This window comes from Zingiber officinale, chromosome 7B (assembly GCF_018446385.1).
Source record: "Zingiber officinale cultivar Zhangliang chromosome 7B, Zo_v1.1, whole genome shotgun sequence".
Taxonomy (NCBI): domain Eukaryota; kingdom Viridiplantae; phylum Streptophyta; class Magnoliopsida; order Zingiberales; family Zingiberaceae; genus Zingiber; species Zingiber officinale.
In genome coordinates this window covers 57,682,453-57,709,206 of record NC_055999.1, presented here as the reverse complement: position 1 = coordinate 57,709,206, position 26,754 = coordinate 57,682,453, and the positions used below count along the sequence as shown (strand labels likewise).

Sequence of the window (26,754 nt, the reverse complement as noted above, 5' to 3'; positions counted from 1 at the left end):
AGCTTAGGAACACAGGTAGTCGAGCGGAAGACGCAGCTAGCTAGAAGGACGGCAGTCCGAGGGATGAGGTGCTGCGGAAGAGTGCACCGGCGGATGAGAAGGAAGCGTGCGGTGGTTCCGAGGGACGAAAGCTGGAGCGGAAGATTGCTCGGGGAGCAAGAGACGCAGCTAGCGAGAAGGACGGCACGCGGTGCGTCCGAGGGACGAAGACTCCGGATGAGTACGCCGGCGGACGAGAAGGAAACACGCAGCGATTCCGAGGGACGAGAAGCCGGAGGGAAGCTCGCTCGAGAAGATCGGAAGTTGGGTTCGGGTGAGCCCTTTTCCGGATAGCAGAGATCACCCAAGCGAGCGGATCCGGAGTAGAAGACCCGGACCGAGGCGGGACTGAAACGGAGCAGAGGTCCCGGACGCAAAAGTCAACCAGAGTTGACTTTTTGCTCCGGGGCGCCCGGAGCAGCCCGGGGCGCCCGGAACGTGAAGTTTGACCAAAATGCATCTTTCGCGTTCTGGACGTTGGGGGATAAAGTTTTATCTCCCCTAGGGCGCCCGGAACCCTTCTAGGCGCCCCGACCAAGGCTATAAATATAGCCTTGATCCAGAAGCTTTTCATCAATTCAGAACTCACGCATTTCTTTCAAACACTTGTACGCTTTCTGTAGTTAGCTTCTATTGTGCGCTTCAACTTTGTAAGAGGTTTCTCCGCCTGAAGGAGAAATTCTAGTGCGATCATCTTTCTTGGATTAACAACCTCCCCGGTTGTAACCAAGTCAAAACCTGGTGCCTCATTTTCTGTTCTGATCTTAGTTTATTGCTTTGATTATTTTACAAGTGTCAGTTTAAGAGTTCGAGAAGGGTTGGTTTGTGTTTTGATTTATGCAGGGCTATTCAACCCCCCTTCTAGCCGGCCCAACGGTCCTACAAGTAGGAGGCGGGTCGTTACAGTTAATATGACGAGATTAGCATGTAGGTCAACTCGATGACTTGATCTCACAAGTCATGGATATGGAGATATCAAGTTGACACATGGGTATGCATTAGAGAATGTTTACTGAATGACTCGCCATGAGAAAGTATCATGGATCGTTATATGAGTGTCATATACTTTCTCATGTGGCTATTAGTATGACTACTAGTCCTTGGACCTGAAGTCACCATGGTTCCCTATATAAGGAGTTACGTATTTTGGCTTCGTCAAACGTCACCCGTAATTGGGTGGACTATAAAGGCGATTACTGGGTATGTAACAAATTATGCGGAGGGATGTGAGTGATGTAGATGAGATCTATCCCTCCTATATGACGGGAGTGACATCGATATTCTTGATAGAGTGAGACCACTAAGTGCATGGCCATGCCCAAATGAGTCAATATGAGATATTGAGCACATTTGATTGAGTCTACTTGGAGTTCAAGATTTAGATTGATTAGAGGATGACACGGTCTATGCCTCATATTGATCAATCTAGATGTCAAAGATAGAAGGACAATGTCATATATTGTGAGGAGTCACAATTAGTAGTCACAAGGTGATGTTGGATCTCAACATTCTTGTAACTTGGGTAGTAATGATGTGTTGCTAGATACCGCTCATTACTTATGCTTCTAAATGAGTTTAGGAACATTGCCAATGTTACAAGAACCTATAGGGTCACACACAAAGGACAATTAGATGGAGATTAGATTCATTTGATGAACCTAAAGGATTAGGTTCATGTGATGAACCAAATTGGATTAAGAGTAATTCAAATTGTGCTAATTGAGTTGGACTCAATTTGGTTCATGTGTTAAGTGAGTCTAATTTGGACTTAGACTCATTTAATTAATTTAATTCAATGAATAGAGATTCATTAAATTAAAATTGACTTGAACCAATAGTTAGATTAGATCAACCAAGGGAGAGAAGTGGTCAAGTTTGACTTGACTTAAGTAGGAAAATGAAGAGTCAAGTTTTGACTTGACTTTGACTTGACCAATGCCACATCATCAAGGCTTCTTCATTTGGTCAAGTTTGACTTGACCAAATGTCACCTCATGAGAGTTACCAAGAGTTGTGACTCTTGATATTCTATGGGGGTTACAAACCTTGAAGTGGCCGGCCACTTAAAGATGAAATTGAGTGCATTTTGTGTGCTAATTGATTTCATCTTCTTCCTCCTCTCAAGCTCTCATCTTCTCTCCCTCTCCTCCACCTCCTTGGCCGAAACTTCTAATTAAGGGTGCTAGCACACCTTTTAGTTGTTTTCTCCATCATTTGTTCGTGTGGATACACATAGAGGAGTATCTACTTTGATACTCTCAAGATCCGACGAATCTTGGACGAGCAGGATTGCGAAGGGCATCGCATCAAGGGTAAACTCTTCTCCTTTGTAGATCTAGGTTAGATAAACTCGTACTCGAAGTTTTACCGCTTTTTACTTTGCACGGATCCGGTGGCTAGGGTTTCGGGGTTTCCGCAACACAAAAAGACGGTTTCTGCAGCCCGAAAAATCCAACAAAAAGGAAGTAAATGAATAGTTAAAATTATAATTAGCACCTTCACTAAATCAACTCAATCAATTAATACGAAATTTAAATTATTTTAATAAGTATTAAATTATTGAATCAAGTAAAAGTTAATTGATAAAGTATTGATAATGATTAATTGTTATTGAATTAATAACAAGTTATCTTATTTAACCTCAAACTAAAGTTTAAAGACCTGAATCTAAAATTAATTAATTTTAAAATAATTGATTAATTAAACCTAAATAAACAATTATACCAAGTATATAGAGATACTTATGTAAATAAAAAGGTGTTAAGGCTTTGAACATTAAGATACCCAAACCTTAGTGTTAACTTAATAGGGAGAAATAAATTAAGGAGAGTAATAAAGTCAAGGGGAGTATCAAATTCAAGGGGAGGAATTAATCAAATATATATTTTTCCTTTATTAAAAAGTAACTTAATTTGTTTTTGAAAAATGTTGAAGAAGTGCTTCAAGTTCAAACCTAGTTTGAAAAATTAGTCCTAATTACCTTTATTAAAAATAACTTAATTTGACTTGAAAATTTCACGTTTGCCTTTATAAAACTTATAATGTTTTAAACTTGCAAAAAACCTCTTTTTGAAAATTTGATCAATTCTACAAAGCTTATCTTTAAATTTTTTATACAAAACTATTTTTCAAAATCATCTTACTAAAGTTGGATTTACTTAAAAAATTATGTCAGGTTCAGGGGGAGAATTAATTGATTTCATACTTTTTTTTGTGAAAATATTTTCTTAAAAATATTTTCAATGTGTTTGAAAAATCTAACTTATTTTTTGAAATCTAATTTGATATATCTATTTTTGAAAACTAGTTTTTATAAAACTAAGCTTTTAAATTGGATTTTATAAACTAAGTTTTTGAAAATTGAATCTTTTGCAAACTTAGTTTTAATTAGTTTTGAAAAGTAGATATTTCAAACTTAGTTTTGAAATTTTGGTTTTGAAAACTCATGTTTGAAAATTGTTTCAAAGTTGAAACTTATTTTGAAAATTTTAAAAAAAATCTGAAATTTGGAACTTAAACACTTATGTTTGAAAATTAGACTATCTAAACTTATACTTGAAAATTAGCTTTTAATTTTTTTTTTGCAAATTCACTATCTTTCAAAATTACTCAAAATATACTAAGTTATGTTGCTAAATTAGCCATTTTTCAAAACTTAGTTATTTTACAAAAATTAAGAAATAAAAGCTATATGTTAAAATTTAAAAACTCCCCCAAGTTAACTTGACATCATTTCTTACAATTCTCTGTATTATGCATTTCTTACAAGCTATGTCCTGATTTGATGAATGCCAAAGGGGGAGGGATAGGTGGTTAAGTTAGAGCAACAAAATGTCAAATTTAAGAACTAACTTAAACCTTAAAAAACCATGCTTGTTTTTCACTTGAATATTTTCTTTCACTAACTTAACCAGGTTGTCATTCTATTAAAAAGAGAGAGATTGTTGGTGCGGTTAGCACTAACGGTCTAACTTAGTTTTGATGAATGTCAAATTAGGTTAAGTTAGGTTTATTGTTGTCTAACACTCTGATTGAGTGTGCAGACTTAGTCCAAGCGGGTCGACGGACTGACCGGACGCTTGGCACGAAGCCCAGCTAGGTCAACATGCCGACCGGATAGCTGGCGAGAAGTCCAAGCGGGTCGACGGGTTGACCGGACTCTTGGCACGAAGTCCAGCTAGGTCGACGGGCTGACCGGATAGCTGGCGAGAAGTCCAGACGGGTCGAAGAGCTGACTGGACGTCTGACAGGTGAGTAAAGGTAAGTCACTAGAAGGGAGTGACTGTGAGGACGCATTCCCGGGAAGGGAACTTAGGCGCCGATCCGACTTAGAACTATTTCGGAACTCTAAGTCAAGATCTTAACTAGATTCCGGTCTCGGAGAGATAGAATCTAATTCATACTCTTTATGTTAAAACTATAAACTGTGCTAATACTTTGTTTTGCAGGATATACATTATATATTTGTCTCGGACTAACCTTGTCTTGCAGGAGAAAGATGTTCTCTGGAGAAAGGTGGTCCGGGCGCCCGGTGGCAAGTTTTATCCAAGACGCGACATCGATACGTGGAGCTCGCTGGTTGGGACTGCTACGTCACACCAGGGCGTCCGGAAGGGATCCAGGCGCCCCGAGCATCCTATAAAAGGAGAGTCAAAGGTGGAGCTCAAAACAGAACTCAGAATTGACGATCTGCTCTCCTGTGCTCCTGCGACGTTGCGACGCTGCTCCGACAAAGCTATATTCCTTTCTATTGTCTTATATTTGTCGGTATTTTCTTTCTATCAATTCCTGTACTTTAATCTTGTAATTCTATTTTCGAATTGATAGTGATTGCCCATCGAAAGCACCATCGTGTGCGGGCCTTGGAGTAGGAGTCGCCAAAGGCTCCGAACCAAGTAAATCCTTGTGTTCTCTTTGACTTATTCTTTCTTTTCTGCTGTGCTTACTCGCCTTCGAACGTTTTTCGATATTAACGTACCCCCCTCTATCGATTCTTCACGATCCAACAGTTAGAACAATAATATAGCTTAACTTTGAACTTTTGTCAATATCAAAAATATAAGTTTGATTAGCTGGTGCTTCCAGTACCAACAGTTGACAGAAGCGAGAGCAATGAAAGATGCTGACGAAGGAAGGAGCGAGAGTCAGAGAAATTTAAATTTAGAACAGTTGAGAGAAGATTTTAAAAATATGAAGAGAGAATAATTGTAATTTAATAATATAAAAAAATGAGACGGGCAAGGCCTATATATAAAGTGAGACCAATTATATTTTATGATTTAACTTTATTTCATTTATGAAAAAATTATATGTCATTTCAGTTGAATAAATATAAATGATTGCATAAATCCAGTCAATGCATTTTAACACCTATATTCTATTTGTATTTGTGTCGCCAACCTACTCTTCCAATATTGTGTTCATGACTATTTTAATTTAGAAAATAATTTTCAATTCTAAATTTGACATTGAAAAGGAAAAAGGGAAACTTTGACCAATTGAATTGTAGAAGAAATCATAAAAAAAAAAAGCAGCATCCAATTCCATACTTATCAACAGTGTAAATCCAAATCGAATAAATTATAAAGGAAAAAAAAAAAAGCAAAGGAAAAAAAAAGTTTTCTGTCTTTGTCATGTTCGACAAAGTCACAAAAAAGAAGTATCCAATTCCATACTTGATGGACAGTCCAATCCAAATCGATTAAATTATGAAGGAAAAAAAAAGAAAAAAACAAAAGAGTCTTCTTTCTTTGACATGTTCGTCACTTTAAAGGATGACCACGTCCAATCAACTTTCAGCACGTCAGCGAATAATTCTTTTTCGAACTTACCTTTCCTGACTGCGCCTTCATTTCTCCCTCCCTCTCCGGTCTCCTCGCCTCTTCTTCCCTGTTTCTTCCCGTTAATCTCGATTGATTATTCCTCTTCCCGATTACTTACTGTCAGATCAGATCTCTCTTTTGTCAAACTATGAAGCGTCCAGAGTCGGAAAGATTTCGTTTTGTTGTCTGCTGATTTATTTATCTCGTTTGGTCAGGGAGTATAATTTACTTTTGTGTGGGTGTTGGTTTTGGGTTTAGTTTCGGATAATTAGGAGGAAATGGAAAGCTACCTTAACGACAACTTCGGGGATGTGAAGGCGAAGAACTCGTCGGAGGAGGCTCTAAGGCGATGGCGGAAGCTCTGCAGCGTCGTCAAGAACCCCAAGCGCCGGTTTCGCTTTACTGCAAACCTGTCGAAGCGCTCCGAGGTCGAGGCCATGAAGAAAACCAACCAGGTCAGTGCTTTTTTCACCATCTTTAGCTCGTGGTTTTCATCTGATTCGCTCTTCTTTTTTTCTGAGTGCTTTTGCTACTGAGATGTAATTGCTTATTAGGCTGTAGAGTTACGTTTATGGAGAACAAAGGATTCCTTTGTTTTGTTATTTAAAATAAGGTGATTTCTGTGGTAAAAAAAATTATGCTAAATAGAATAAACAAACAGGAAATGCGAAGCGCATTTTGGATCGTGAGTAGTAATTTGTTTGTTGATTCTGCATGGTTTTGCCATGCATGGTGAAACTGGGTTATCAGCATATTAACCTAGCTATGACGTGTTTACTTGGACGGAAATATAAAGATAATAAAGGGGGAAAACTCTCTTAATTTCTCCCGTGTATTTGTAAGGAAGAAGAAGAAGAAGAAGAAGAAGAAGAAGAAGAAGAAGAAGAAGAAGAAGAAAGGAGGAATTTAAATTTAAATCCCTCTTTATAAAATTTTATTTCTGACTAAATTACACTGAAAAAAAGAGGAAACAAAAAGTTTAGTTTCTAATAAATAAAACACAAATGATATTACTTTTGTTTCCTGTTCTTGCTTGAGATCGTCGTGAACCATCGGTGAGCTGTCCCTGAGTTGACGAAGTCTTCGCGTGCCGAGACGAGGACCAACCGTCAAGGAAGTCCAAGGGGTTTGTGAGAAGGAGAGGGTTAGAATGGAGGCCAAAGTTGCATGGCTCAGCCACTCCGACCCTTAAGTCAGGTTTCTGGCGAGGAAAAGTGAAGAAGAAGAAGAACAATAGGAGTTGTGGATGGCTTTCGCGCGCGTGCCTTTGCCCGCAAGAGCAAGCCTCCTTTTATATATTACTCGATCGTGGGGAATGGTGTCCACACTCTCCATGCCCTGATAGATAGGACACCATGTGTGGGCATGGGGATGTCCCATCACCACGCTCTGAGGGTCATGTAATCCCATGTTCGATTCTATAAATGAACGTGCTGAATCATGTTATCCCACACTATGTTGACCATGCTGTTCCACGTGGAATGCTAGCTCACATACTGTCTCATCGGGTAATTGGGTCGTAGGGTTAGACATATTAAGTCAGAGGTGTCAGATCGACAGGTCCAAGACAGTTGTGTTGAGTGATTGAGTTGCAGAAATCGACATTCGTCGAGAAGACTCCTAGAGGGAGTCGACCTTTGTTGGGAAGACTACTCGGAGGGGTCGGCTATTGTAAGGAAGACTCCTCGAGAGAGTTGACATTTGTAGGGAAGACTTTTCGGGGGAGTCGGCCTTGATTGGGAAGACTCCTCACGAGAGGTCAATAACTCGATTGGTTGAGTGGACGTGTCCTGTTGAGTCCATGTTGACCAAAGTAAGGACCCACCATGTGAAATTTTATTTACCTCCGCATCACAAGCATCCTCCTCAAGTCTAGTCGAAGGAGGCGGGAGTCTGATTGACTGGACTGTTGGTGCTGAAGATCGGGGAAGTCTTCCACTGTTAATGGAAATATGATTTTGTTAGAAATGAGATGGGAATATTAGACCTACGCACGACGACTCTGCTCAGGACAGAGAAGAAGAAATGTCAATGACCATTTGGATAGGGGAATGAATGTTTGATCCTTGATTATGTTCGAGTCGAGAGAGAATAATAAGTTGATTTGCTACTATGTCTGAGTCGGGAGAGAATAGTAGGCTCAATCTCACGATTCCTGAATACCCGTGGAGTTGGAGAGAGAATATTCGATCCGCGACTATGTCAGAGTAGCTCAATCCGCGACTATGTCTTAGTCGGAAGAGATTGAACCCTGAAAAGAGCAATTGTTAATGGACGCTGCTAGTTCGAGACTAGGGGACATATGCTCGATTCACGACTATGTTTGAGTCGGGAGATAATAAGTCGATCCGCGACTATGTCTGAGTTGAGAGAGAATAGTAGACGCAATCTCACGATTCCTAAATACCCGTGGAGTTTGAGAGAGAATAACTCGATCTGCGACCATATCCGAGTTGGGAGAGAATAGTAGGTTCAATCTCATGACTCTTGAATAACCGTGGAGTCAGAGAGAGAATAGCTCGATCTGTGACTATGTTCAAGTCGGGAGAAAATAGTAGACTCAATCTCACGACTCCTCAATACCCGTGGAGTTGGAGAGAGAATAGCTCAATCCGTGATTATATCCTAGTTGGGATTGATTGGACCCTGAAAAGAGTAATTGCTAAAGAACACCGCTGGTTCGAGACCAGGGGACATATGATCGATCCGTGACTATGTCCGAGTCGGGAGAGATTGGACCTGAAAAGGGTAACTATTGATGAATGCCACTGGTTCGAGACTAGGGGGCAATATGAGCTCAATCCGCAACTATATCCTAGTCGGGAGATATTGGACCTGAAAAGGGCAATTGCTGATGGAGCTGGTTCAAGACGAGAATAATATAGGGGCTCAATCCACTGCTATGTCCGAGTCGGGAGAGATCGGACCCTGATAAGGGCAATTACTGATGGAGTTGGTTTGAAACTAGAAGAATATAGGGGCTCGATCTATGATTATGTTCGAGTCGAGAGAGATTGGACCCTAAAAAGGACAATTGCAACTCCAAGACTAGAAGAATATAGAGACTCGATCCGCGACTATGTCCTAGTTAAGACAATTATTTGGTTTGCAATCAGGGTATTGCTAATCCAAGGAAGTTAAAGTTCACTAAACAATCTCTTTTAGGTGGAGCAGCCTCTTACAGCAGTTGATCACTCAATTATAGAACAAGACTGAAAGAAATCAATTACAAGTGTTGTTCTGACCTTCTGGGACTAGGGCTGCATCTGAATGAGGATAGAATTTTATCAGCGTCGCAACGGCTCGTGACACGTTGCGATCCGATAAATTTTTCGGTCCAAGCACTTGGACCAGTTCCAGGCGTCCGGACCGGGTCAAACCCGCTCCGTGAAGGCCACTCAGCAGAGGCGTCCCCGCCTGTCCCGGGGATCCGGGATTTGCTAAGGTACGCGCTTAATGCATTTCCTAGGACTATTGAATGGACATCATTAGTAGATGCTTATTATATATTTAAGGATCTAGAAATAAGTACTTTAAAAGAATTATTTCCATCATTTGAAATCCATAAAGAGTTAAAATCAATCTTAGCTATATCTTGTCGTTTAGAAGATCTCGACAAAATAAAAATAGAAAATGAAAAATTGAAAACAAAAATAGAATATTTGAAGGAGTGTGCATGCTCATATGTTCAAAATATTAGAAGATATAATGGTTTAAATTGACATTTTAAATACCATAAGGGCCAAATTAGGAAAATATCACATAAATATATTCCTAAGAAATTTTTGATTAATCTTGTAGGAAGGAATCTATTTTGGGTTCTAAAATCATATTTAGATTAATTTTTTTTGGGCTTTCAGAGAGAAAATTAAATATTTACTTTTATTAAAAGGCTTTGTCTAGAAGTGGTTGTTATTCCAATATCCAAGAAGGTCTTGTGCCTCGCTACAGCCTGGAAGCCAATTATTGAAATAATTATTTAATTGACTAACTGTTAAGCATGTAGTTGTTATAAAAATGCTTTCAATTGATTGTCAAAAAATTTATTAGAAGTTAATTTTTCTGAGAAAGATAACTTTATAACTTATCTATAAAATTTTTTTTTAGAAAAGATTTTATTTCTGCTTAAAAATCATTTCAACTTCATATGAAATTTTTTTTTCAGCCTTATATATGTTAAAAAATTTTATATTAATCCAGATTTTTCGAAACTTAAACTTTAATATTTTTCTGGAATTTTCCCATAGACTTTTATTTTTTTTACTTTTTTTAAATAGCATTTTTAAAGTACCCCATTTTTAATGTGATCAAAAGGGGGAGTTGTGAAGATTAAATCTAGGGGGAGGGTAGTACAATTTCATTTTTGTACTTGCTAATTTACTTGCAAATTTTATAACTGTTATTTTTTATATTTATCCTAACTTAACTTGGGTTTACTCACATCAAAAACGGGGAGATTGTTAGTACCCCAAGGTAGTTTTGATGTGATCAACCAAATCAGGTTAAGTACTGTTAGTATTTAACTCCTGTGTCTAAGTGTGCAGGAACTTAGGAGCACAGAAAGTGAAGCGAAAGACGCAGCTAGCGAGAAGGACGACACGGGAGAGAGCCAATGGGCTCGGTGCGTCCGAGATACGAGGTGCTGCAGAAGAGTATGTGGGCAGACGAGAAGGAGGCGTGCAGCGTTCTCCGAGGGACGAAAAGTCGGAGAAAGTTTGCTCGAGAAGGCCGGACGTTAAGTTCGGGTGAGCCCTATTCCGGATGGCCGAAATCACCCAAGCAAGCAGAACCGGAGCGGAAGATCCGGACCAATGCGAGCGGAATCGGAGTAGAAGACCGAGACTAACAAGTCAACACCAGGTTGACTTTTCGATCCTAGAGCCTGGACCTAGTCCGGGCGCTCGGACCACCTGGGACAACCTGAGGGCGCCTCTATCGAGTGGCTTCGTGGAGCGGGTTTAACCCGGTCTGAGTGCTTAGAACTGCTCTAGGCGCTCGATCGAAAAAACTATCGGATCACAACGTGTCGCGAGCCATTGCGACACGAATGAAATTCTATTCGCGTCCAGGCGCTTGGAACCCTTCCAGGCGCCCCGACCAGTGCTATAAATGTAGCCCTAGTCCCAGAAGGTCAGAATAACACTTGTAATTGATTTCTTTTCAGTCTTGTTTTTTAATTAAGTGCTTCAACTGTTGTAAGAGGCTTCTTCGCCTGGAGGAGATTGTTTAGTGAACTTTAACTTCCTTGGATTAGCAATCCCCTGATTACAAACCAAGTAATTCTTTGAGCCTCTTCTTTTTTCAGTTTCTTAATTTTTTTATGCAAGTGTTAGATTAATAAAGCTATAAAGTTTGAGAAGAGATTTTTGTTTGTTTTTATTGTGCATGCTATTCACGCCCCTCTAGTCGGTCGTCAAGGGATCCTACAGATTGGACCTTGAAAAGAGAAATTGCTGATGGAGTTGGTCCAAGATCAGAAGAATATAGGGGCTCGATCCGTGACTATGTCCAAATCGGGAGAGATTGGACCTGAAAAGGACAATTGCTGATGGAGTTGGTCTGAGACTAGGGGAATATATGAGCTCGATCTGCGACTATGTCCGAGTCGAGAGAGATTGAACCATAAAATGAGCAATTGCTGATGGAGTTAGTCCGACACCAGGGGAATATATGAGCTCGATCCGTGACTATGTCTAAGTCGAGAGAGATTGAACCTGAAAAGAGCAATTGCTGATAGAGTTAGTCTAAGACCAAGGGAATATATGAGCTCAATCCGTGACTATGTACAGTTGGTAGAGATTGGACCTGAAAAGGACAATTGCCGATGAACGTCACTGGTCTAAGACTAGGGGGATATAATTCCGTGGAGACACAAGGGTCCGAGGGAGATGACCTTTTTTCTTGTTAAAAAAGAAGACTCCTCGATCAACCCCTATACCCTTGTAGGGAAGACTTCTCGGGGGAGTCGACTTTGGTTGGGAAGACTCCTTTGGGAAGTCAGCCTTGGTTGGGAAGACTCCTCAGTCGACCTTGGTTGGGAAGTCTCCTCAGTCGGCCCTTGTAGGGAAGACTTCTCGATCGACCTTTGAAGGGAAGACTTCTCGATCGACCTTTGTAGGGAAGATTCCTCCTTTCGGTATCCATCACATCACCCATGAAATCACATGTTGATATCATAGCGTACTCCTTGAATGTTGAAGCTGACCGCATTTAGAGAAGAAATTCCTTTGGGACTTCTTGCTCGATGTTGACAAGAACATACAACGCTTTCCACTAACCCTCTTTCATTGGCGGGGTTGCATTTCTTGACAGTGTTCCCACATATGACACCAATTTGTTCCTGCTTGAGGAAGACAGGTGAACTGTCGCTTGAGTTGACGAAGTCTTCGTGCTCCGAGAAGAGGACCAACAATCAAGGAAGTCTGAGGGGCTTGTGAGAAAGAGAGAAAGAGAAGGAGAGGGTTAGAATGGAGGCCGGGGGTGCCTTGGCCCAGCCACTCCGATGCTCAAGTCAGGTTTTCGTCGAGGAAAAGTGGACATGAAGAAGAACAATAGAAGTTGTGGATGGTTTTCGTGCGAATACCTTTGCCCACAAGAGCGAGCCTTCTTTTATATATTACCCGATCGTGGGGAATGGTGCCCATACTCTCCATGTCTTGATCGATGGGACGTCACTTGTGGGCATGGGGATGTCTTATCACCATGCTCTGAGAGTTATGTCATCCCACATTCGGTACTGTAAATGATTATGTTGGATCATGTTATCCCACGCTATGCCAACCATGTTGTTCCATGTGCAATGCTAGCCCGTGTATTGTCTCACGTACTATTGACCAGGTAGGGTAATTGGGTCGGAGGGTTTGACAGGTTAAGTCAAAGGTGTAAGTATCCCATGTTAGTTTTGATGTAATCAACCGAGTTAAGTTAGGTTCTGTGTTGTTTTGATGTCTTATGTCTAAGTCTGCAGGAACTTAGGAACACAAGAAGTCGAGCAGAAGACGCAATGAACAAGAAAGATGACACAGGAAGCGAGTCGACAACTTGATACATCCAAAGAATGAAAAGTTATTGAAGAGTACACCGATGGGCAAAAAGGATACGCGCCAGAGTGTTTGATAGACAAGAAGCCGGAAGGAAGTCTGCTCGGAGAGAAGGTTGGAGTTGGGTTCGGTGAGCTCAATTCCGGATGACCGGAGCATCATCCACACGGAATTGGGTTCGGACAAGTCAACTCCGATGTTGACTTTGGATCTGCCAGCTGCCGGGATGGAGGCGCCTCCAAGGAGTTGGGGACACCCTTGCACCTCATGGAGGAGGCACCCTGTTGGAGCATGGAGGCACCCTCGCGCCTCCCTTGGAAGTGCCCTAGATCAACCAGGGTGCCTCCCAACAACCAAAGTCGTTGGTTGACCGTTAGAGTTCGGATAAAGTTTTACCTATGCTAGAGGTGCCTCTAGTTGATCCGAGGCGCCTCCAGGCCAAGTCAACACAATGGTAACATCTTCTAAGAGGCTATAAAAAGCCCCGTGGAGCTAGGAATTAGATATCAACTCTTGTATTCATTTCCTATCTAATTTCTTGAGTTGTCAACGTCTGTAAAAGGCTACTCCACCTTTAACGAAGGAGTTTCTTAGTGAGCTTTTAAGTACCTTGGATCAACAACCACCTATGTTGTAACCAAGTAACTCTTTGAGTCTTCTTACCTTTTTTTGGTTATTTCTTTTATGTTAGTTATTTGTTTTTGCTAATATTGTGTCTTTGCTTAGTTTAAATAGCAAGAGATTTTTTAAACTTATTTTCAGGGCTATTCACCCCCTTTAGCCTGCACTACCTGGACCTACAAGTGGTATCAGAGCCAGACCGCTTTAGAAGGACTAACCGCTTGCTAAAGTAAGGAGACGATGGTCGAACTAAGCATCTACTTGCTAAAGTTCGAGAGGAAGTTTGCACTTTGGAAGCGCCGGATGTAGGTATTTTTCAAAACCAATTTCGACATTTTTTTAATAATCAAATATGGTTTTGTAGTACTTAAAGATTAACATGGAGAAGAAAAGGAAGAGCATTTGTAGAACAAGAAGGAGCAGAATGACTTCGTGGCAAATGGGAGAGTTGAAATCTACCTGAGCGTGCTTCCACCCCAAGAAGTCAACCAGATCGGCTCCTACGACTCCGCTAAAGAGCTCTGGGAGAAGTTCCTAGAATTACACGAAGGAATCTTGGAGGCTAAACTCGCAAGATGGGACATGCTCTGGAACCAACTTAGCAACTTCCAAATGGAAAAGGAAGAGTCAATTGCTCATCTACACGTAAGAATTAAGGAACTAATCACCGAACTCACAAACCTAGGAGAAATGATAACAAGTCGGGATTCTTTAAGGTATGCGTTAAATGCTTTTCCGAGAACTCCCGATGGACATCTAGAGTGGGCTCATTCTACATATCCAAGGACCTCGAGGTAAGTACGTTAGAGAATTTATTTTCAACTTTTGAACTTCACGAGTCTCGATGTGTAGGTCTTAGAAACATAGAAAAGTCAAATGACAATATTACCCTAAAAGCAAAGAAGATCGAGCTAGAGTTCGAATTATCACTCGACGAAAACGAAGAAGCCTACATGGTAAGAAAATTTAGTAAATTTCTTAAAACTAATAATTTTGATAAGAAACAAGTAACGAAACTACTCCGAAGCAAGGACAAGAAGGTTCGTTGCTATAACTACCAAGAAGGGCACATCAAAGACAATCATCCAAAGCTGAAAAAAAGGGAGAAAGAAAAAGACAAAGGGCCAAGATGGACGAAACACAAAAATCTAAAAGCCACGTGGGGCGAGTTGTATCAGAGTTCGAGATTGAGACCTACGCCGGACTTGCACTTATGACAAGTCATCAAGAAGCTGAAGATGAAGCAAGCTCATCCGACATGAGCCTCAAGAGCAACGTTGAAGGGGGTGCTACGAACTACGACTCCGACACGGTAAGTGAGCTACATAACCTTAAATCCGACCAATTATATGAAATTGTACAAATGTTAAGTAGATCTCTTTGTAAAATTTGAATCAAGTATTTAAAATCGAAAAACGACTATGCATGTGTGTTAGAAAATTTTAACAAAATTAAAATTGAAAATGTAAAATTAAAAGAGGAAATATAAACGTTGAAAGTAAAGAATTCTGCATGCTCAAGTTCTAATATTTTTCGAACCACAAATTTTAGGAATTATAATAATGGTCTTAATTGGTATTTAAGAAACCATAAGGGCCAAATTACAAAATTACTAGAAACAATGCTCCTAGAAAATACCTGATAAATCCAGTAGGTAGGAACTTATTTTGGGTTCCAAAATCCATCTTGACATGTTAGAATTTATTTAAGTTTGTTAGAAATTTGAATTATGTTGATTTATTAACATTTTTAGCAAAATTAATTATTTCGTAGACTGTCTTTTTATTTTCTGTCTAATTTTTTTCTAAGAAAAATAAAAATATTATCTGTGAACAGGAAAAATTTTCAAAATTTTTTAACCATTATATTATTTTTATAAATATTTTAAAATAATCAGTTTTTTAAAATTAAAATTATTTTGAAAATTGTTTTTTGAAACGTTTAAATTTTATGTGATAAAACCTTTTGTTTTCGATTGACAAAAATTAATTCGAAATTTTTTTACTATTATATTAATTTTTATGAACTTTTTACCCAAAATTATATTTTTATAATTAAAAATTCTCATTTTTTAAAAATTTAATTTTTCTATAGACAAACATTATATTTTAAATACTCAAAAAAATTGGCATGATTTTTTGAAGTCTCAAAATATTTTTAACATTAAATTTCAAAAATATGCATTTCTGTCTCAAAATATTTGTTTTGATAATAAAAGAAAATAGTTTGTTCATGAAAATTTTTATACTGATCCAAAAACTTATCTTTAACCCTGGCAAAAAAATTTCAATGTTTTTCAAGAAACTTAAAATAATTTTTAATTATTTTTGAAAAATCTGAGATTTAATTCTTAAAAATTAATTTATTTGCGAATTAATTTCGGTAAAAATCCATAATTTTGGAGTGTTTGTGTATGACCCCTAGAAATATTTTTAGATTTTTTTCTAACTCTGCTTATGTTTTCCTTATTTTTTTGCTATGATCAAAGGGGAAGAAGATATTAAGTTTAGGGGGAGGTTTTATTTTTAATTGTCATATATTTTTTTTCAATTTAATTAAATTTGTTTAAATGCCATATTTCAATTTAATTGCATTTTATTGGTTTGTTTAACCCTTATCTTAACTCGAGTTAATGCACATCAAAAAGGAGAGATTGTAAGTACCCTAGATTAGTTTTGATTAATTGAGTTATGTTAGGTTCTGTGTTGTTTTGATGTCCTGTGTGTAAGTTTGCAGGAACTTAGAAACACAAGAAGTTGAGCGGAAGACGCGACAAACAAGAAAGATGGCACGAGAAGCGAGTCGACCACTTGGTACATCCGAGGGATGAAAAGCTACGGAAGATTACACCGGCGGACGAGAAGGACATGCGCCTGAGCGTTCGAGGGATGAGAAGTCGGAAGGACTCCTGCTCGAGGAGAAGGTCGGAGTTGTGTTCGGGTGAGCTCAACTCCTGATGACCAGAGCATCACCTACGTGGAGTTGGGTTCAGACAAGTGAACTCCGAAGTTGACTTTGGATCTACAGTTGCCGGGATGGAGGCACCTCCAAGGAGCTGGAGGCGTCCTCGCACCTCATGGAGGAGACGCCCTGCTGGAGCATGGAGGCGCCCTCACGCCTGATAGAGGAGGCGCCCTGCTGGAGCATAGAGGCACCCTCGTGCCTTCCTTGGAGGCGCCCTGGATCAATCGAGGTGTCTGTTGGAGTGTATACTAAAAGCCTAGGTTTTGTATAAACATTTATAAGAATCACATTGGTCAAGTGTCTACATACCAAATGTAAATGTTCAATTAATTTATATTGTAGATAACATAGTGTGTGGTGTCACACACAGAAGATTGTGTTATCGGTTCTTTATAAATTATAAACAGTAGCTCACGACTAAGATGGAAAGGAACAAACCATTGGAATAGTCGTAGTGTAATTAGGCATTAGTTTATCTTGACTAATAAATTACACTAGTACACTTTAAATGTATTGAGCAGGACCATCTAAGGTAAGTTCTTTTTATACTGATTTAATAAAAGAACTAGACCTTAGTTATTATGGAAGTGTGTGCTCTTAATCCTAATATAATAACAAGCACATATATTTAATATTTATTTCTTTGACTTATCAAAGGGTGAGATTTAGTTCGATAAATCAAAATGCCCGATAAGTTGGGAAATGATGTTACTTATAGTGTGACTTGTTGATTATAGAAGGAAACTGTGTCCTAGTAATCTAGGATGATAATGTCCCCAAGAGGAGCTTATAAAGATTGTCAAGGTGGACTTAGTCCAACATGACGATAAGGTTGAGTGGTACTACTCTTGGACTGAGATATTAATTAAATGAGTTGTCAGTAACTCACTTAATTAATGGACATTCGACATCTTAAACACAGGGAGATTAACACACTCATAATAAGAAGGAGCCCAAAAATGTAATTTGGGATTGGTGCGGTAGTTCAATAATAATTCTTTAGTGGTATGAATTATTATTGATGAAGTTAAGTTGTGTGTTCGGGGCGAACACGGGAAGCATAATTTCATCGGGAGACCAAAGTCAATTCCTCCTCTCGGTCCCTATCGTAGCCTCTTGTATTTAGAGATTTATACTCACCATATACCCACCTTCTTACCCATCCTAATGGGGCCGGCCAAGCTAGCTTGGAACCCAAGCTAGGGCCGCCCAAGACTAAGTGGATGAGCCAAGTTGGTGGCCGGCCAAAGCTTGGGTCCCAAGCTTAGGTGGCCGGCCACTAGAATATTAAAAAGGATTTTTATTAAAATTATTTCTTATGTGGATATCATGATTTTAAAAGAGAGTTTAAAATTTAAATCTTTCCTTTTATAACTTTCTACAAAAGATTAAGAAAAGATTTGAAACCTTTCCTTATTTGTAGATTGAAAGGAGATTTTAATTTTGAGAAAACTTTCCTTTTTAACCATGATCATAATTTAAAAGAGAGTTTTAAAAATTAAATATTCTCTTTTATTAGTTTCTACAAAAGATTAAGAAAAGATTTGATATCTTTCCTTATTTGTAGATTGAAAAGAGATTTTAATTTTTAGAGATAACTTTCCTTTTTGAAAATTATCCATATGTTTAAAAGAAAGATTTTAATTTATAAAATTTCCTTTTTATAATCCACCATGAAGGGAAAAATTATTGGAGAAATTTTTTATAAATTTCTGGAAACAAATTAGGAAGTTTTAATTTTTGTTTTAATTAAAACTCTCCTTGTTTTGGGGAAATAAGTGGCCGGCCATTGAAATTAAAAAAAGGAATTGATTTTAAATCAATTAAAATTTATTTTTCATGGCAAAAGAATTAAGAAAGTTTTTATTAAAATTTCCTTATTTGCCAAGACCAAGAAATATAAAAGAGGAGGTAGAGGTGCCTTCATGGCTAACGACTCTATTCTTTTCTTCCTCTCTTTTCTTCCTTGGTGTGGCCGGCTCTAGGGTCTCCTCTTCTCCTTCTTTTCTCTTCCTCCTTTATCGTCGGCGGCATCAACTTAAGGGAAGTCCATAGTGGCCGGTTCTAGCTAGGAGAAGAAGGAGAGAAAGAAGGCTTCGTTTCTAGCATCCCTTGGAGCTTGGTGGTGGTGGCCGGACCTTTACTTCTCATGGAGAATTAATGGTGGCCGAATCTAGCTTGGAGAAGAAGGAGCTTGGTGGTTCTCGTCTCGGAAGATCGTTGCCCACACAATGTCCGAGATAAGAAGAGGAATACGGTAGAAGATCAAGAGGTCATTAAAGTTTACAAAAGAAGGTATAATTAGTAATTAATTTCCGCATCATACTAGTTGTATTTCTTTTGTATGAATTCCAAACACAAGAGGCATTAGATTCTAGATTTTCGGATTTGTTTCGAAGATGTGTTTCTTTTTGTTTTGTTTTTCGAATTTGTGATTCGATTGTTCCTTTTGGTTAACCTAGAGTTATTTAAGGAAATAAATATTAGCTTTCCTTAAAAGGCTTTGCCTAGGCAGTGGTGGTTGCTCCCATATCCAAGAAGGCCATGTGCCTCGCCATGCAGTCCTGGAAGCCAATTTTGGAAATTAATATTTATGAAATTAATAACTTAGGTAGATTTGAATCAATAGTGTTAAGTTTCGCTTGCGATTCAAATCTAAACCATTAAGAACAGATAAGTTAAATTTGGAATCAATGATGTTAAGTTCCGTCTGCGATTCCTAATTTAACTTCTAAAGAACACAATAGATTATTTAAGGAAAGGTTCGACACTTGTACAAAAAATTTTGTACAGTGGAACCGGTTCGTTTTCCTAGGACTAACCAACAGTGTCTCCCAATGACCAGAGTCGTTGGTTGACGGCTAGAGTTCGGATAAAGTTTTATCCAGAGGCACCTCCAGCTGATTTGAGGCGCCTCCAAGCCATGTCAGCACAACGGTAACATCTTCCAGTAGGCTATAAAAAGTCCCTTGGAGCTAAAAATTTGATATCAACTCTTGTATTCATTTTCTAGCTAATTTCTTGAGCTATCAATGTTTGTAAGAGGTTACTTCGCCTTCAATGAAGAAATTTTTTTAGTAAGTTTTTTATTGTCTTAGATTAACAACCATCTAAGTTGTAACCAAGTAACTCTTTGAGCATTCTTACCTTTTTTTGGTTATTTCTTTTATGTTAGTTATTTGTTTTTACTAATATTGTGTCCTTTCTTAGTGCAAATAGCAAGATATTTTTCTAACTTATTTTCAGAGTTATTCACCCCTTCTAGGGGACACTACTTGGACCTACCGGAGGTGTTAGATCGGTGGGTTCGAGACGGTTACGCTGAGTGATTGAGTTGAAGAAATCGGCATTCGTCGAGAAGACTCCTTGGGGAGTCTGCCTTTGTAGGGAAGACTACTTGAGGGAGTCGGCATTTGTTGGGAAGACTACTTAGAGGAGTTGGCCTTTGTAGGGAAGACTCCTTGAGGGAGTCGGCCTTAGTTGGGAAGACTCCTCGGGAGACGCCAATGACTAGTTGACACGTCTTGTGGAGTCTATGTTGACCAAGGTAAGGACCCACCATGTGAACCCTTATTTTCCTCCGCATCATTTCCATTTAAGTAAATATCTAAAAAAAGTCTATTTAAATTTGACTTGGTTGTATCTACTCAAAACTATCAGGAATCTACAATAGGTCATACTTGCTGCTCCATGCTAGAATTTAGTAATGATCTATGGAAAAATATTTACTCTGAGGCCACCATTTTAGTCATGAAGCTTATGTAAATCAATTGTTTCACATAGTTAGTGGTCAAATTAATTGACTAACCATTTATCCCTAAAGACTGAGTTATTAAGAAAGGAATCTATTATATAAATATGTTCTTAATACTCTCCCTTTATAGTTGAATGGATATACTTTATTTGATTGGCCAAAACCCAACACATGAGTCCATGGGATACTTTTCTTCTTTGTTTGTCACAAGTAGGGTTTGTTAGGACCAAAAGGGATTTAGATATCTCTATAATGACATGATATTGTCCACTTTGAGTCTAAGCCTCATGGTTTTGTTTTTGGCTCTACCCAAAAGACCTCATATCAATGGAGATATCTTTCCCTACTAAATCCATGATCTTTTCCATGCGTTTTCAATGTGAGATTTTATTTGCAACTTTGCAACCCAACAATCTCCCCTCAAACGAATGACCACGGGCTTCCCACGTCGATCCTCGACCCACCAAGTCTTCTCACCTCTCGGTCCACCGACTTACTAGGACTTCCTTGCCTAGTCGCAACTAGGACTTCTTGCTTGGTGTCTGGTCCTCTTGATTCGGACACGGGAGCCTCCACTTTCTTTGTTCAAGGTCAATATTTTACTCACATGCCTCAATTAGAGCATAACTCTTGTGCACAGTCGGCGGTTAGACCTTCTAGTAGTCCGAGCTCTGATACTAATTGTTAAGACTAAAAGAGATTTAGATATCTCCACAATGGTATGATATTGTCTACTTTGGGCCTAAACCCTCATGATTTTGTTTTTAGGCTCTACACAAAAGGTCTCATATCAGTGGAGATATCTTTCCCTTATAAATTCATGGTCTTTCCTATGTGTTTTTAATGTGGGACTTTATTTGCAACCTTGCAACCCAACAAGATTTGAGACCATATTAAAGTTAAGGCTTAACACTTGGTCCAAAAGTTTGAGCTGTTAGGGGGAAAGCAATTTATGTAAATATATTTGAACCTTACTCTATTATATTAGTAGTTTGAAAGAATGGAAAGCTCATGCCATGGTGAATGACTAGAGGAATAACCTTTCCCTTTTGAGATTCATTCCTTTTGTTCATTGATAGCCCATGATTGTGTATCATGTATATGTTTCTAGTGAAATTTATGTGGATTTTTTTTAAAAAAAAAACAAATAAAGTTTAGGATCTACTTAATACGTTTAGTTAGGATAAGTTAACTTTCTAAACTTGGTTTCTTTATTACTTGATGAGTACATCTGAATGTGTGAAAATCTTCATTTCTTCTTGTGTTTTCTCCTTAGTAATTGCTCATTTTCTTGACATCACGATCTTCCCATTGCTGTTTAATTATCCTCCCCGTGACTAAATCTGAACTGTTTTTAAATAAGTTCTCATTTTGTATGTCATTTCAGCATCCTAGTACTTGCTGAACAGCCTCCACTCACTATTTTGCTACATGTCACTGCATGTGGCTTGTCTAAAATCATTCATCAGCCTTTAAATTGATTTGTTGTGTTTGACAGGAGAAATTGCGCATTGCTGTTTTGGTTTCAAAAGCTGCACTTCAATTTATACAGGGTATCTTTAAACTCTGATAGTCCATCCCACATTTACCTTATGATGCCAGTTGGTTGATGGAGTGATATTTTGTATTTATTAAGACTTAAGTAATTCCAAACTACATATCAGGAATCACAATACGTAGTGGATATGTTGTACCCGAAGAAGTCAAAGCAGCTGGCTTTCAGATTTGTGCCAATGAGTTAGGATCTATTGTCGAAAGTCATGATGTCAAGAAGTTGAAGATGCATGGCGGCGTTGATGGAATTGCCAATAAGCTCAGCACATCCCTGAGCAATGGACTTACTACTGCTAATGAAAGGTTAAAGAGGAGGCAAGAGATTTACGGTATAAATAAGTTCACTGAAAGCATGGTTCAAAGTTTTTGGGTATTTGTATGGGAGGCACTTCAAGACACTACATTGATAATTCTTGCCGTGTGTGCGTTTGTTTCTCTAATTGTGGGGATCACAATGGAAGGATGGCCAAAGGGTGCCCATGATGGTCTTGGAATTGTTGCAAGCATCCTGTTAGTTGTGTTTGTAACTGCTACTAGTGATTACAGGCAGTCACTACAGTTCAAGGATTTGGATAAGGAGAAAAAGAAGATTTCTATACAAGTAACACGGGATGGTTTCAGACAGAAAATTTCGATTTATGATCTTGTTCCTGGTGATATTGTACATTTATCTATCGGAGATCAAGTACCTTCTGATGGGCTCTTTATATCTGGTTATTCTTTGCTGATTAATGAATCAAGTCTTACAGGTGAGAGTGAACCTGTGTGCATTAATGCTGAGTATCCTTTTCTTCTATCGGGAACTAAAGTCCAAGATGGATCTTGTAAAATGCTAGTAACTGCTGTTGGCATGAGAACCCAATGGGGTAAGCTTCTTGCCACCCTTAGCGAAGGAGGAGATGATGAAACTCCTTTACAAGTCAAACTGAATGGAGTTGCAAATATCATTGGCCAAATAGGGTTGTTTTTTGCAATTATCACATTTGCTGTGCTAGCTCAAAGACTTGTTAGTCGAAAGTATAGTGAAGGCCTGCTATTGAGATGGTCAGGTGATGACGCACTGCAGATGTTGGAGTTTTTGGCAATTGCAGTCACTATTATAGTGGTGGCTGTTCCAGAAGGGCTCCCTTTAGCTGTGACTCTGACCCTTGCTTTTGCAATGAAGAAGATGATGAATGACAAGGCACTAGTCCGCCACCTTGCCGCTTGTGAGACTATGGGCTCAGCGACTACAATTTGCAGTGACAAAACTGGAACATTAACGACGAACCGCATGACTGTCGTAAAAGTCTGCATCTGCAAGAATGTTGTGGAATTAATTTCTGATAAAGATGTTAATTTGAGCTCATATATACCAGATGATGTGCGAAAAACTCTTCTCCAATCCATTTTCAGTAACACAGCTGGTGAGATTGTGACTGACCAAGGTGGAAAACTAGAGATCTTGGGGACACCTACAGAGACTGCATTGCTGCAATTTGGTCTATCACTAGGTGGAGATTTTCAAATGTTACGGCAGGAAAGTGATATCGTCAAAGTAGAGCCATTTAATTCCACAAAGAAGAGAATGGGGGTGGTTCTCCAACTTCCTGGGGCATGTTACCGTGCACACTGCAAAGGTGCTTCTGAAATCATTTTGGCTGCTTGCACTAGCTATTTAGATTCTGCAGGTAATGTGTTGCCACTCGATGAAGCTGCAATGGATCATCATAAGCGTACCATTGATAGCTTTGCTAGTGAAGCCCTGCGGACTTTGTGCCTTGCCTACAAGGAACTTGGTGGTGACTTCTCTACTAAGGAGCAAATTCCATTTGAAGGATACACATGTATTGGAATTGTAGGAATTAAGGATCCTGTTCGTCCGGGTGTCAAGGAGTCAGTTGCAACCTGTAGGACTGCAGGAATTACTGTGAGAATGGTCACTGGTGACAACATAAATACAGCTAAAGCGATTGCTAGGGAATGTGGTATCCTCACAGATGATGGTATAGTTATAGAAGGTCCGAAATTCCGAGAGAAGAGTTTGGAGGAAATGAACAAATTGATTCCAAAAATTCAGGTAGCTTTCTTTGTACTAATACATTTACTACATACTGGTCAATATTCCAATACAATTGCATTAATTGAGATTAAAATGCTAATCTTGCCCTAGGTAATGGCCAGATCTTCACCATTGGATAAGCATACCTTAGTTAAGCATCTTCGGAACATGTTCAATGAAGTCGTTGCTGTGACCGGTGATGGCACGAACGATGCTCCTGCACTTCATGAGGCAGATATTGGACTTGCAATGGGCATTTCAGGAACTGAGGTAATTTTTCAATCCCTTTAATCTAGAAATGTCCATCTAAAGCACCATGATACCCAAAGAGAGTTATTAATAATCAGCCCACACTAGTCATTTTCTTGTAATCTTTACTGGTTTCAAACCCATAGTTTAACACTTAGTTTTAAACAATTTAGTTTTCTCTCTCTCTCTCAAGTTTAACTTGTCGCTCGTTTTCAATATTTTGCCAGTGAGCTAACTTGGAAAATCTTTACTGGTTTTAAACCCATACTTCAACACTCAGTCTTGAGCATTTAATTCTCTCTCTCCCTCAAATTAACATGTCAGTCGATCTCATCATTTTGCCAATGAACTAAATTGGATACAAATTCTTTATTCTAGGACATTGAAGCAAAGAGCCAATCCTATCTCATAATTTCTTGTCATGTTACTCAATCCAGGTAGCTAAAGAAAGTGCCGATGTCATAATTCTCGATGACAATTTCTCGACAATTGTGACGGTGGCAAAGTGGGGGCGTTCTATATATGTCAACATTCAAAAGTTTGTGCAATTTCAACTCACCGTTAATGTGGTTGCTCTCATTGTTAATTTCTCATCGGCTTGTTGGTCAGGTTGTGCATATTCAACAATTTGCAGTAGCCATAATAATTTTATTTAGTTAGTTTTTCGTTGTTCTCTTACTTTCTAGACATGGTTTTGCTTCAGGAAATGTTCCCCTCACAGCTGTTCAACTGCTTTGGGTGAACATGATTATGGATACTTTAGGAGCATTAGCATTAGCAACTGAACCACCAAACGACGATTTAATGCAGAGAGCACCAGTCGGGAGGAGTGGTAGATTCATCAGCAGTACAATGTGGAGGAATATCTTCGGACAATCCATGTACCAATTCATGGCAATATGGTATCTCCAGACGCAAGGAAAAACAATTTTTGGCCTTGATGGCTCTACTTCTGATCTCACAGTCAATACGATTACATTCAACTCCTTTGTTTTCTGCCAGGTAAATTTCTATTTTTCAAACACCATGTTTGTAACCAGTATAGTTGAAGGTTTTGCCAAGTAACATTAGAGTATAATGCTAAACAAACTCTTTTTTAAGTTTCTGATAAGATGCATGAGTCCCTTCTTATTGCATGGTGCAGGTGTTCAATGAGATCAGCTCGCGAGAAATGGAGAAGATTAATGTGTTCAAGGGCATCTTGCAAAACTACGTCCTTTTAGGTGTTCTTATGACCACCGTCGTCTTTCAGTTCATCATCATTCAGTTTCTTGGTGACTTTGCAAACACAACACCACTGACATTGAAACAATGGTTTGCTACGATTTTCATTGGTTTATTGGGGATGCCCATTGCTGCCCTCCTCAAGCTGTTTCCGACGAGGTCCATTTAAAGATCATGCGCAACAGAAGAACTGAATTCCATGTTCTTTCATTCTTTTCGGGCTGCTAGTTGAACGCTGAAATGTTGAAAAGTGAAGAAATCTATGACACTAATTTATTGATCACTCTTAGAAAAAAAATTAATTATTATTGATGTGTTTCTATAATTAGAGATTGAGAGATAGAGACAGAGAATATTGATTAGTTATGAAGTTAGTGGGTTAGTACATGTTTCATAATTAAAGTTATAGTATATTAGTATGTCATTGTATCAAGCTTTTACATTATTTGATACTCTCTAGATTAGTGATCCCATTTTAAATTGATTGATTCAAGCTACATGGTTCGATTTTAGCTTTGCAAATCCAACCTACTTAAACTTTTTGGTCTTAGTAATTAACTCCCCACGAGCCTTTTGAAATTCCTTACATGACATCTTTGTTCCTCTGTACAATTAAGTATCCAAGTTGTCCTGTCTACAACTCAAAATCCAAGAGTTTTATTAATCTCTAAGAGCGTCTCCCACAGTGAAAACTCTCAGAGAGCTTTTTTTTTTTTTTTTTTTTTTTTTTTTTTTTTTGCCATAATTTCTATAATGTCATGTTAACGCCACGTTAAAAAAAATTCCATTTATTTTTCTAATGTAAAAAAAAAAACCTCCTAACAATTCCTATTTTTTTCTTAATAAAAAACCATTTAAAATATATAGTTGATATAAAATTATTTTATTTTATTTTTTAAAAAAATCATAAAGAGTGGCTCCCTGGGCCGCTTCCAAAGTTTATGGAAGGGAGATCAGATCTCTCGATCCATAAAAAAGTAGATCAGGGGATGAATCACTTGTAATTGCGGTCAGATTGTGGTTGTGATTCAGTTACAATTAGTTGTGATCCCTCCATGGATTTACCATTCCCACTAGATTATAGTTTGGGTCTAAGCGAGTGGTCGGAGGTCGCCCGGAAGCCATTGGAAGTGGGCAAGTGTCCAGATTGTCAGACGCTGAACGGGAGGGCGGCCTTCGGCTACTCGACCTGACCCAAACTATAATATGATGAGGACGGTAAATTAAGGGAGAAATCACAATCAATTATGATCAGATTGCAACCACGATCTAATTGTAATTATGAGTAATTCATCCTGGATCCATTTTTTTCATAGACCAAGAAATCTACTCTCTATGGAAGGAGCTCTCCTATTAATTGTCACACCATCACAATGGGAGTTTAAAGAGCTGCTAGCCCGAGCCAATTTAATTAGAGTTTGGATCCTCTGTCTCTAAAATTCTTTG

The 26,754-nt window shown here is 38.7% G+C and overlaps 1 protein-coding gene across 2 annotated transcripts; it reads left to right on the top strand.

Moving 5' to 3' along the window:
* Positions 1-5,862: 5,862 nt before the first annotated feature.
* LOC122005771 (calcium-transporting ATPase 10, plasma membrane-type-like) lies at positions 5,863-25,787 on the top strand. Of its 2 annotated transcripts, XM_042560966.1 has the most exons (9): positions 5,866-6,023; positions 6,120-6,316; positions 13,664-13,831; positions 21,739-21,793; positions 21,905-23,853; positions 23,947-24,105; positions 24,522-24,693; positions 24,788-25,086; positions 25,229-25,787. In XM_042560966.1, the coding sequence occupies exons 5-9, from the start codon at positions 22,021-22,023 to the stop codon at positions 25,475-25,477; spliced, it is 2,712 nt and encodes a 903-aa protein (XP_042416900.1). In that variant the 5' UTR covers positions 5,866-6,023; positions 6,120-6,316; positions 13,664-13,831; positions 21,739-21,793; positions 21,905-22,020; the 3' UTR covers positions 25,478-25,787. The 2 variants fall into 2 exon arrangements, with proteins under 2 accessions (XP_042416899.1, XP_042416900.1); XM_042560965.1 differs by lacking the exon at positions 13,664-13,831 and having other exon boundaries at positions 5,863-6,316.
* Positions 25,788-26,754: the final 967 nt, after the last annotated feature.

Bases quoted from the DNA above. Each gene is read 5' to 3' on its own strand.
- LOC122005771 (XM_042560965.1), top strand. From the start codon at position 6,140: ATGGAAAGCTACCTTAACGACAACTTCGGGGATGTGAAGGCGAAGAAC. The intron at 21,794-21,904 runs GTATCTTTAAAC...ACTACATATCAG, and splicing joins TGCACTTCAATTTATACAGG to GAATCACAATACGTAGTGGA. The intron at 25,087-25,228 runs GTAAATTTCTAT...TGCATGGTGCAG, and splicing joins ACTCCTTTGTTTTCTGCCAG to GTGTTCAATGAGATCAGCTC.